At 36.5% G+C, this 11,817-nt stretch overlaps 1 protein-coding gene across 4 annotated transcripts; it reads left to right on the top strand.

The window, feature by feature from the left end:
- Window positions 1-589: 589 nt before the first annotated feature.
- Window positions 590-10,917, top strand: LOC149948341 (tetratricopeptide repeat protein 17-like). 4 transcript variants are annotated; one of them, XM_090173330.1, is made up of 9 exons: window positions 594-927; window positions 1,172-1,431; window positions 1,507-1,624; window positions 1,697-1,813; window positions 1,888-2,145; window positions 2,231-2,370; window positions 2,429-2,595; window positions 9,570-9,621; window positions 10,371-10,441. In XM_090173330.1, exons 1-8 carry the CDS (start codon window positions 796-798, stop codon window positions 9,575-9,577), a joined length of 1,200 nt encoding a protein of 399 aa, XP_090029456.1. In that variant the 5' UTR covers window positions 594-795; the 3' UTR covers window positions 9,578-9,621; window positions 10,371-10,441. The 4 variants fall into 4 exon arrangements, with proteins under 4 accessions (XP_090029454.1, XP_090029453.1, XP_090029455.1 ...); XM_090173328.1 differs by lacking the exons at window positions 9,570-9,621; window positions 10,371-10,441 and adding an exon at window positions 8,890-9,464 and having other exon boundaries at window positions 590-927; XM_090173327.1 differs by lacking the exon at window positions 9,570-9,621 and having other exon boundaries at window positions 592-927; window positions 10,371-10,917.
- The last annotated feature ends 900 nt before the right edge of the window (window positions 10,918-11,817 follow it).

Genomic DNA, 11,817 nt, shown 5'->3' with positions numbered 1-11,817 from the left:
AGATATTGGATCCTTGAAAAAACCGAGTCAATTGAATTTATCCAATCATAGGCCACATTGAAATTGATCGAAAGTTCGGTTGTCGGACCAGCGCCACCTGTCGGTCAATTTGGGAACTAAAATATGTCAGCCGACTGATACTTTTGGTTATCCATAGTTCCATAAGTAACATAATAAAAATTAGTATGACGATTAGCGAAAAATATCACCGAACTGATTTTCTCAGTGAGACACTTGTTGCCTTGTACATGCATGGGCCCATGGTACATGGAACCTAGGAAATAGAAATAGTATCAGGTCGATTTCCGTCTGGATTTGGGGTTCCGTTTTTTAGTCTGATAATAATTCAAAAAAACAAGAACGTATATATGTATACCAAAAATAAATAGATATGTCTATTTATTTTTGATAAAACGTATAGAAACCTTTCATTGGCTAAAAAAATCCTAATGGGGGAGAAAGGACAAATGGTGAGAAAACCATTTTACCATTCCTAGTGATCATTAATTTACCAAAGTAAGCGAAGGTTTTCTTTTCATTTTGAAAGCATTTAAATCCTTGTCCTAAAATTGTAAACCAGGGAACAGAGGATATGACATTATCAGTAGTATAGTTCCCGAAATCGCTATCAGGTTGGATTATTACTACTTTTTTTGGCGTCACAGACAAAGTTACTGGAGATTTTCACTAATATGGTCACAGACAGTGAAGGCTACTAGTAAAATTTTACCATAGCGTCACACGTATGATAACCTATTTATGGTATTCTTCATGTCCTTGAGATGCGTTGCTTGAATGAAAATGGCGGATGTGGGTTGGTTTACGTTTCGTATTCCATGGATTGTTTCATTTCTTTTGGTTTGGGTTGAAATATCTCAATGTTCAACCCATTGGATTGTGACTGAAGATGGAAAAGTGCAAGCGCAGGTTAGTTTTTAAATTATTAGAGTACTTTAAAATATTTTATTTAATAGAACGGGAATGTTTTACGCCAAGGCTTACAATAGGCAGTCACCAGTGGGCAGTGGTTATAAATCAATCTTTTCCTTCTTAATGGAGGCAAAGAATCGATCAAATACTATGTACTTTTAGATTAATCGTATAATGTCAAATGTAAACCTTGCACTATCAAAATTAATCTTAACTTATAAAATTATTTTAAAATTTCAAGATGGATTCTGCATTTTCTCTGCGTCATCCGTACGATTTGGTTGCTCTAATTCAACAAGAGCAGCGAGCTTTGCTCGTAGATGAATTAAAGGAACAGTTGATTGCTCGCAAAGAAGAAATAGATCGTAATGAAGACAAGGAAACCAATTTAGAAGAAAAACTTTATGTTACAGATGCAGATTGCATGGCTGCTGGAAAGCCTTTAACTGAATTTGATCTCTACTTAAGCACAGTTGTTCCTCTCGATGTTAAAGGCTTGAAGTGAGTAACAAAATTCTATGTCAAGTTAAAAACTTATGAATTTTACATTTAATCATAATTTAAAATCAAATGCAGTGCCAATGCTTTTCTTACCTCTGATTTAAAAGTCGAAGATATCAAGGATTATCAAAAACCCTACTGCACTAAAATATACGATTTAGAATTCAGCATGCACGCATTTGAACATTTACTGGTATGTTTTATAAAATATTCCGATAAAGTTGCTGGTCTCTTATACCCGTGTAATTTTGTTCCTATTTCATAGGGTATTAGAGAGCGGAGAAATTTAAACATTACTGCGGAAGAAGGTCTAAGTAACGCTGTTACTCACATTGAAAAAGTTGATCTGTTTGGTCACCTTGTTTATGAATCTCTTAAACAAGTACATACACGTCGCATAAATTTTAATTAATTTTTTTACTGTTGTATATAATTTATACTATATGTTCAATTTAGGATAAAACTTCGTGGGTTTTATATAATCTTGCTGCCTATTATTGGCGAATGAAAGGCGACGCGAACAACGCAATTGAATGTGTTCGAAGGGCTCTTCATTTTTCTCCCAGAGAATACAAAGATGTCTCTTTGATTAGTCTTGGAAATATACTGCATAGAGCCAATTACTGCGAGGAAGCTGCGGTTGTAGTGCACGCTGCGATTGACATTTCTCCAGACAATGCAATCTGTCACTTCACTTTGGGAAACATATATGCGGTAAGATTTTTACAGCATCATTTATTTAATTTATACAAAAATTAAGTTTTTAAAGTTAATTGTAAGATTTATTTCTATTTTACAGGTTCTCTCTGACTACAATAAGTCTGTGGTATGTTTTGAAAACACGCTGAAGTTACAAAGCAACTCAAAAAATGCTGAACAACGTTTGAGAGCCGTACGTTGTTTGAGCAAACTTGAAAAAGCGCTGGAAGCTCATCACAAGTACATTTTACTTTATCTTATAGTCAGAAAATATAATAAATGTTTCTATTCTCGACAGCTCTTTACAACGAACATTAGCGGAACTTCACGAATACCAGCAACAACAGGAGTACTGTTTAAAACAGCAAGAGAAATTACTGAGCGAGCAGGCTTCAGCCGCCACCAAATTTGAGCAACAGTTGCATTACGAAAACTACAAAATTCGTCAAAGTTGGGATGGGAAAGGTTTGTTTTGGCTATGTGTATTTTGCTCTTTTTTCATTACTGCTTGCTGCTTGCTCAAAATGTGTATGATAATTTTTGAGGATGGTTCCCAGTTTCATTTGAAGTTTTTAAAATTCACATATTTCGAATCTACTTTATTGAAACTTATTCCAAGGTTATTACTATAATCATAAGTGGCATAATTACCCTAAGTGTGCCAATAGGAGCCTTTCCCATAGAAAATCTACAATGAGAGCTTGTTCTACACATGCGAAAGAAACGTAGGACTCGTGAATTCCGTTCTACTACCATATATGGTCTTTATAATGCTCCCGCCGCAGTCGCCGCTTCGCGAACACATTACCTAAATTGCGTCACTGGAAAAAGTTACGTAATTTACGTCACTTCCGTTAAACAAGGTATCATTGAAAAATTTATCTTATTGACACACTTAGGGTAATTATGCCACTTATGCTCTAATTAGATTGGTGATCTATATTTTTTTTGTGTAGGGATGCACCGATATATTGGCCTATTTTTCTAATTTCAGTATCGGCCAATATCAGCTTCGTTTAAGCCAATATTGGCCTATTTTTCTAATATTTAAGTCGATATTGACCTGTTTTTCTAATAACAAAGCGGATATTTTCAGAAAAAACATTTAAAAATAAGAAAATTCTCTATTAACTAATGATAATATTTTATTTGATTGGCCGCACCATGTATGCCACTCTTCAGAAGCTAGATTATACCTTTTTTTAGAAGGAGTTACGAGTGTTAACAAATAAAAAACTACAATATTCTATTTGTGATAGGAAATATGAATCAAGTAAAATGAAAAGAAACATATTCGGATATGCTCTTGCAAACTTTTTTTTAATGAAAAATTAGAATAAAATGGTATGACAGTGTATTGAACTGTCTTTTACGATGATTTTATCAAATACACTACTGTTATGATAGATAAATTTGTTAATATCAGCCACGAATAACCGAAATATCGGCTGTACCCATATCAGTGCATCCCTAATTTTGTGTAATGATTTTTGGCAATCGTATTATAATTATTTGAAAGTAGCAGACGTTACAGGCCCGGCATTATACCGCAAGCAATGTGGGGTTCCTACAAATTGGATTGGAAAAGCAATTAGCTACAAATATAGTATTCTGCAATAACACAGCTTTTAAATTAATGCTAAATCAAAATTTATCTTTTCACCGCATTCTATTGGAATTTTTCACATATTAAAAACTGCATAAAAGTTAGAAATTGCTAGAACCACCCACAAATATGTAAAATGCCCAAAAAAATATTGAAAACCTCGGAGTTTATGAAACCATCTCTTAATTTAGCTCCTAATTCACCTACTATAAGTAAGAAAAGAGCATTTTACAAGAATTTTAAGTTGAAGGATAAAATTCAAAATTCAACAAATTTTGTAATATATCTTGAACCGTATTTTTGCAAAGTTGAATTTTTTTATCTTAAAATTTACTCATTGGCCCCACCATTAAAAAAATTAAATTTATTTTAATAATCTTAATTTTTTTGGCTATACGATACATAATTGCTACCACTTATGGCCTAGTTGCATGGGATCCAAGCCTCACTAGCCTTCCCCTAATGTCGGGCCTGAATGAATATAATACATCTGTTAAGAGAGAATGATCCATCTCGCTACATTTCATTGAAACATGTACAATTGCCGGCTCTTGCTGATTTTTCTTAAATACGTTTTGGAATAAAAAATAGCTAGGTTTGAAATACACATACAGTGATTTACTAAAGCTATTACTGATAAAATGTTTATAAATGTAAATATCTCAACGCAGTGTAATTTTTACATTTTACATTGTTAGGTGGAGAAATACACACTGTACATTTTCATTTGCAACTCAGTGTATTTGCTTCCTCATTTTGACATTAAATTTGCTTTCATTGAGCCTACAAAGTTACATGTTTCATTTTTATGGTGTAGATAGATTTTCTCTCATAAATTATAAATATTTAATCTATGACTGTAGCTATTAGTTTATGGTTTCATCACAAGATGGCGAGGGCTTTGATAATTTTAAGTCTTTGGTGCTTCTGAGCAGCCTTGGAAATAGTTTTTTTTTAAACTGGTCCTCATGACCAGTGACCCCCTAGCATATGAATTATTAAACTGGTCCTTATGACCAGTGACCCCCTAGCTTATGAATTATTAAACTGGTATTATATAAAATGTGCCAATGTCATTTATATGCCTTAAAAAACATATACTACATGTTTAGAAGTTAGATTATGTTGGTAACATTAACTTTGCACGAATTCAAAATAGTTAACTTTATTTTACGAGTACCACCAGAATAGTGCAATATAGTACTATCTCATTTAAGACTACTACCAGAGCCTAGAAGACCCTCTTAATTTACCGTATTACCTCTCTTTCTCTAGGCCCCGTAACTCCAGAGTCCCCGGTCCGTTACAGCGTAGCCAGGTAGCCTACCGTACTCGGGGGAAAACGAGACTAGAGGATTGAGGGTTTGAGGCCAGAGGGGGGTTAGACAGTTTGACTCGTTCAAGGGATGCGAGCCAAGGGACTCTACATAAAACCTCGACGTGCGGCCCCGGCGGTAGTAAGAGGAGTCGCTGTACATAGGGAAATCCAAATTGATATAAACCTTTAACTAATCTAATATTATTTGGAATTATTAAACTGGTCAACTTCTGTTTTTTTGATATTATTTCGAATTAATAAACTGGAAACGGTGACCAGTGACCCCCCAAATTTTGAATAAATAAACTGGTCTGAACAATTAATTAACTGGTCTTTGACCACCTGACCACTGTTATTTCCAAGGCTGCTTCTGAGCAGAATAAGCGTTCCCACCATAGAAATAGAAATTAGACTAGAAGCACGATTAGATTGTAAATGTACGAGTTAGAAGGCTGCCATGAGAGTGGAATCGCCAGTATTCTTTGTGGGAGCAGAAGATGGCGCTACAAAACACTAGGGGGCGTTCTCACCGTCCAGTGATCCTGTTAGTCGCTGCGCTTATAGAGACAGGAAACTCTCACGAAAATGCGTAAAGAAAAATTCAAGCATCAGCTCGGCCGGGAGAAAACCCATTTTTCGCTTATGGCATCGCCATAGCTTTCTCCCAGACGTCGAGGGGCGCTACCGTCGGCAAAAATAGAGGGTTGTGGAGGGTATTGGGAGATTCATATCTCTATAGGCGCAGTACTTCTATTTAATAATGGCGCTCGATGAATGCTTGGTGTCACGTGTTAATAGGCCTTTCCATAAATTCGCTACGACTGTCCAACTTGTTCTTGAAATTGTGCAGTCAAACCTATGGACGAATCCATTCGCTCTCTTTAGTGGGAGAGCTGGGGAAGCATTGTAGAAGTGAGAAAAAAACAGTAAACACTAAGGCCACGTTAATTTATAGAAAGTCCTATTGGAAAGAGCCACTGAGCATACGTGGCGCGCCACTATTAAATAGAAACCCGATAGCTCCCTAGTGTTGCCAAGCGCCATCAGCATAGTCGGAATAAAGTTCTTCTTTATTGAAGCTTGGATTAAAGCACGGCCAACTTCGATCTCTCGCGCTACAGCGGCCATCTCATTCGTTGGCGTTTCTGTGTTAACCTATGAGCAAAAGATGTGTATGACGTCAGCGAACCTAGCGGATTATTATTTTTAGAATTGTTTTTACATTGAAGTCAATATAAAAACCGAGCGTGGCGCTGAACTCCTACACGTTATAGTACAGTTTATAGGGGGAAACTCCTTGCTCGCGGAATTTCGACGAATGTGTTGGCCGCTGTAGCGCGAACAGCGCGTGATCAAAGTTGGCCGTGATTAAAGCAACTGTCGGCTCTATCATTATATGATAAGGCCCATGTTATTAGAGATGGCTATGAATCGTCGAGTCGACACTTGCATTAAGCTTATTTCCAAGATTTCTCTGGATTTTAACTTATCTGCTAAAAAGTGGTTCAACAAAAAAACCAGGGACGAAGGTAGTGTAATGAAAGGAATTAACCATACGAAACATTTTGCACGTTTAAAAATTGGTCTTAATTCTTTAGAGAAATATGGTTGTATTATTATTATTATTATTAGTGGGTTGTGTGGTTGGGACAAGCCCAACCTAGCTCTTCCACAGAGGTCCATAGTGCAGCAATATGGTTGTAGCTTTTCAAGGGTGATAGTGGTATAACCCCGTGCTATAAAACCACAAACTAAAAGACAAGTAGTTTTTAAACGGTTACTGTTATAAGTTAAAAATAATATAACGGAAAACCACGAAGCAGCACCAAAAATGTCCTAAGAAATAGCAATGAGCCTTCAATATTGAAACCCTTTAGAGGGGTGACAGAAATACCAGAGGTTATATTCCCTTTAAGGATCTTAGAAACCTGGGTTGTTTAAAGAAATTACTATGCTTTAAGAAGCTACTCTGATACATAATGCTGGAGCATCCACTAAAATTATTGTAAACTAAGAGCGAATTCCTTTCGGTACTCTTGAGGCGCTACAGCATTTGAGCAGAAGTTTATTAGGAAAATCCTTTGACAGAAGTACGTGGCCATGTATTTATCAACTAGCTTTACTGAAGGATGTACCTGAATGTGAAGAAACTGGTTAGCTTTGTGGACCCAATCGCTCCAAAAATAACAAACTGAAATATGTTGTTTTCTGGATCATCTTGACAGGGCTCCCGGAGTACCTATAATTCCTATATTTTCAAATTGTTCCTATAAATCCCTATAATTTTATAAATTGTCATTAGATAGCTGCTGAAACGCTTAAGGGAAATGTACTAAACACATTAACTTAAAGGAAATCATAAAAAATCACTTAGCGGGATAATAATTATATTACATCTAGGACTGGGGTTAGCACTTATTTCCATGGGTGCTGTAAGCAGAGTTATGGCATTCTTGTAGAATCTTATTTTAAAAAAAAAAACACACAATCTTTTCCTATTTTAATTTTGAAACACGTTTTAAGTAAATATTGATGCAAAATTAAATGTGATAGGAATAATGCAACTTACACCAACCTAAAGTGATACACACAGCAAAGTTTGAACCGTGATGCTGTGTAAACATGCGTAATTTGGTGGGAAACTATGAAATTAGCTTCGAAAAGTGCCTCGAGCCTGCGAAGGTACATGATCATTTTAAAAACCTACAAGGATACTTCTCTAGTAAGGGGTTTTTTAAACTGCTGGTAAATTAAATAACGAACTAGAAATCTAGGGTTAAGGACCTTGAAGTACATCCTTTACCGAAGCTAGTAATATAATCCATGATCACTATTCGACCAACATTAAAATCTTGTATCATCCTTTTTACAACAATGACTATAGCAATAACTTTATAAATAATGGACTGATCAAGGTGTTAATACGTCTTTCTTGACCTTGAAATATTTTAACTCTTGACGTTTGATACTAGCATAAGTAACATAGTAATAATAAGTATGTCAATTAAGAAAAATTATCATCCAACTGATTTTCAGTGCTACTGCGCAATCTAGGTTTAATTATCAGCACAAAGCCTCCTAGTGTCTAAATATGCCGAAGACGAAATATACTACAACCAAGGATGATAACACGCTACATTAATTCGAGTGCAAGTCCAAGTCGGAACTTGGCGTGAATGTCAGTGTCGTAAAAAGGTTCGGTCAGGAAATTATCATTAAAACAATAGGAAGTGTCATACTTATTGTTATGTTACTTATGATACTAGCAATTTGGGAGTTTGTCGTAACTTTGTCCTTGAATAAGCCCATCCCAGCCTGTCATGCTTAGATGCATTGCTGAAATATTAATTTAGTCAAGATCGCAAGATTTTGAAACGGTCGTCTGTTAAATAGTAGTTTGAATCTAGATGGCGTTAGTGAAATTACAAAATTCAGTCTGCTATGACAGTAGATTGATTCTCTATTATATTTTTATCAGGGTAGGATTGGCTTATTGTTAACCGCGCACGCGCGGAGTAAACAGAAAAGGGACCTTTTTTTAGCCCCTCTTCTGTCACCTCCGCGAATCACAGCTCACAAGATGATGATGTACTTAGATACTTCTTTTCGAAGTGAGGTTTATTATAAACTTCTTATTTCAAAAATGTGACCACTCCTCGCATATTCGCTAGCTCAGAGCACTCTGAGCGTACTCCGAAAGGGCGAATAGAATTCATTATAATAGGCTTAATTCATCTCGCTTTTACGCTTCTATTTGCTTGCCTTTCCATGTTCCGTGTTTTTTTGTTACCTTTTTGCACCATTTTTATTTTTTACCCTCCTTTAAAAAACACAGCTTCACAGAATGTCGAAGCAAAGACAAGACCATGGTTTCTGCTAATAGACGAAAAAGAAATTAAATTTGTGTTTCACAACCCTTCCCATTTTGTCTTTGTCTTTTTTGTCTCTAAATTTCCGCACTTGTTTGACATCTTATTTCATTTTGCGTCACCCAAAAGATTATTATAAGTTCTTTCGGTACAGATTTGGCCTATCTGGTAACACTGTCCGAAACAAAAATTATGTTTTTCGTAGTTCATCAGTGGCGTAGCTGCTGGTCCGCAGGGCCCGCGGTGCGGTGAGGCCTCGAGCTTCGGGGGGGCCACGCTAACCATAAAAAATTAAAAAGGGGGTCCTCATTGGGAATTTTTCGGGGGGGGGCTCTGAGTTCTCAGCTACGCCACTGTAGTTCATACTTCAAGAGTTTCAACAGTGTCAGTAGAAAATCTCTAGCCGAATAAGTCTTATAATTTTCAATGGATGGCGCCACTAGCACAATTGCGGTTGTTAACGTAGGCTTAAAATTGTAGACCTAGTGGTTTTCTCTAACTTTTTGAATCAAAATAAACCGCGTTTTGCGTTTAATATTAATCGTAAGATTGCTGTCGAGTTTCTATAACTTTTAAGTTGATTAAAATCCGTGCAGAAACAATCCTAATTTTTAACAAAATTAGACATTATTTGAAATGTTTGCAGAAACGTAACCTTAAATCGATGGTGATCGTATGAATTTTTCATTTTTTGTACGGTGAGTTATTCGTGGTTATTATACAATTTGACTTTAACATTGGCATTTTTTCACAAGAGGCATTGTATTAATTTTACTTGGTTTTTTCGTATCCCCGACAAACCGGCAGCGCCAACCAATACGATTAGGCCTAACTTATGTTAATTTATGTTCCTAAACGAAAATCTTCTCAATCCGCCGCGTCACGGTAAAAGGTGTACAAACGGATTTTAAACACGGTCTAATTATTACGAAGCATGATCTCTTTATTCGATAAATTATTTTTAGGATTTTAGCTTGCTCTATTTTCTCCTCTCTTAAGAGAGTGTAAAATCTTGGACGATTAAATTATTGGACTCGAATCGTAAGCTAAAAAACCCCACTCTTCGAATTGCATCGCTACCGAGCGCTCCTAACGAGAGAACCGCGAAACCTTTTCCACCCAAGTACAAAGCGCATGCTTAAAAACGGTAGATGAAGAGGTAAATATATTAAGCTTATAGTCGTTCGCTCAATATTTGGGTGGAAATAATTCCAATAACGGACACCGTGGCTCTGCTCTAGATTCGCGTCCAGTGGCTTATTTGTCCAAGGCGAAAACTATAGTATAACCCTTAGTGGCTAGCTTATTTATTTTTTGCACGTTCTTCTAGAGTAGATTTGGATGTAACCGTTTGCCGTAACTACTACAATCGGGAGAGCACTTTTTCATTCCTAAATGATAGTTGCGATCCGTCGGACGGGTCCTAATTTTTTTATCCCCTTCTCAGGTCAAGATTGTTTCCAATTTGAGCAAAACGGACACACCATTTTATCTTGCAATATGCGTCGTGAAGCGTACCACCAAGGCTTGCAAAGTCACGTCGACTTGAGTCTCAACCTGCAACTCATCCAGGCCGTTGAAGCCAGGGTGGTCAAGGCGGGGCAAAAAGTCTTGGGGGCTAAAATGTCCAGGAGTGCTACTGACCATTGCCAACACACTTAAATAAGTGGGTTATTCATTCGCCTGTCAAGTTAAGGATACAATCCCCCGAAGTAGTTGGACTTGATTTTTGTCCGTTGCTAAAGAAAATTACTTCTGTCGTCTGCTAGCGAAACGAGTTTACTAATATACGTGTTCACGAAATCTCGCGTTAAAATCGGAATATCGAGTACAGGGTTGAACATAAGGATATTTTTTTAGTAGTCAGCCTCCTATCTGAATTTTTTTTTAGTAGTCACTGACTAGTGGGGGTAAAAATGGGGGTATAAAAACAAGAAGGACAGCCAACATTTTGCTTCAGAATTAAAATAGGAATTTATTATCACTCGAGTTTTATTTTTTTTTCGATCACATTTTTTTTAAATAAAATGGGAATGATGAATTTACGATCGCCATTATTTATGAATATTTAGGTTTATTTTTCACTAGTCAAATTGACTAGTGAGCCCCCAGCTTTCGATAAATTTTAGTAGTCAGAGCATTTATTTTAGTAGTCAAATGCCGCGACTAGTGCCTTATGTCCAACCCTGATCGAGAAATTGCGCCTCAGTTTACGCGTTTTCCTTACACGTTTTATTGTCGCGCTTAATCTCTCTGATATATCAGATCGATCGTTTCGGGGTTGTCCCCTTTCTGATAACGTAGTACGGAATCTCTATCCACCGATAACTACGAGTCATATACTAAAATCGTCCCGCCAACTATACGACCAAGCTATAGATATTTCGGGCTAGAACGTTAGTTGTGCCAAATGAGAACGCATTTGGCGATACGGAAAGCATTAGGTACAAATTTGAAAGACGAAATTCCACGCTAGCAGAGGACAGATACATTTTAAAGCTTGGAAATTTCTTCGATTTATATTCGGCACTGATCTACTTAACGTCAAAGGAAACCCCACCAATTTCAAATGTTTCACTGCAGCCACGTTGCGAGTAGATGTGTATTATATTGCTTAGTGATGGGCAATTTGTGCAAATATGGGCTTTTTGTGACCTACCCCGTCATTTTATTTGACCCGCGTCTAGTTAAATATTTATTGGGTCCATCGTCGTAATTCTGTGGGCTACTTTTGTTGAACAAAAATGTACAGTTATTTTTATTATTTAGTATAGTCTACAAAGTGTAGACTTATATTTCGTTAATCGTGAGTCTTACGTTAGTTCAAAAATGTGTTTTTTTTTAATATTTCACCTAGAATCCGTTATTTTTTCGTCCACTTCTGTTGTAAACTT

The sequence above is a fragment of the Leiobunum rupestre genome, chromosome 4 (genome assembly GCF_980474605.1).
Source record: "Leiobunum rupestre chromosome 4, qqLeiRupe1.1.hap1, whole genome shotgun sequence".
Classification (NCBI taxonomy): Eukaryota; Metazoa; Arthropoda; class Arachnida; order Opiliones; family Sclerosomatidae; genus Leiobunum; species Leiobunum rupestre.
The sequence above is the reverse complement of the archived record's forward strand: the minus strand, read 5'-3'. Positions and strand labels throughout refer to the sequence as shown.

What these genes read in the sequence shown, in the direction of transcription:
- LOC149948341 (XM_090173327.1), top strand. Translation starts at nt 796, where the DNA reads ATGAAAATGGCGGATGTGGGTTGGTTTACGTTTCGTATTCCATGGATT. An exon ending in ATGGAAAAGTGCAAGCGCAG is followed by an intron (nt 928 to 1,171) that starts GTTAGTTTTTAA and finishes TAAAATTTCAAG; the next exon opens with ATGGATTCTGCATTTTCTCT. An exon ending in GCGCTGGAAGCTCATCACAA is followed by an intron (nt 2,371 to 2,428) that starts GTACATTTTACT and finishes TATTCTCGACAG; the next exon opens with CTCTTTACAACGAACATTAG.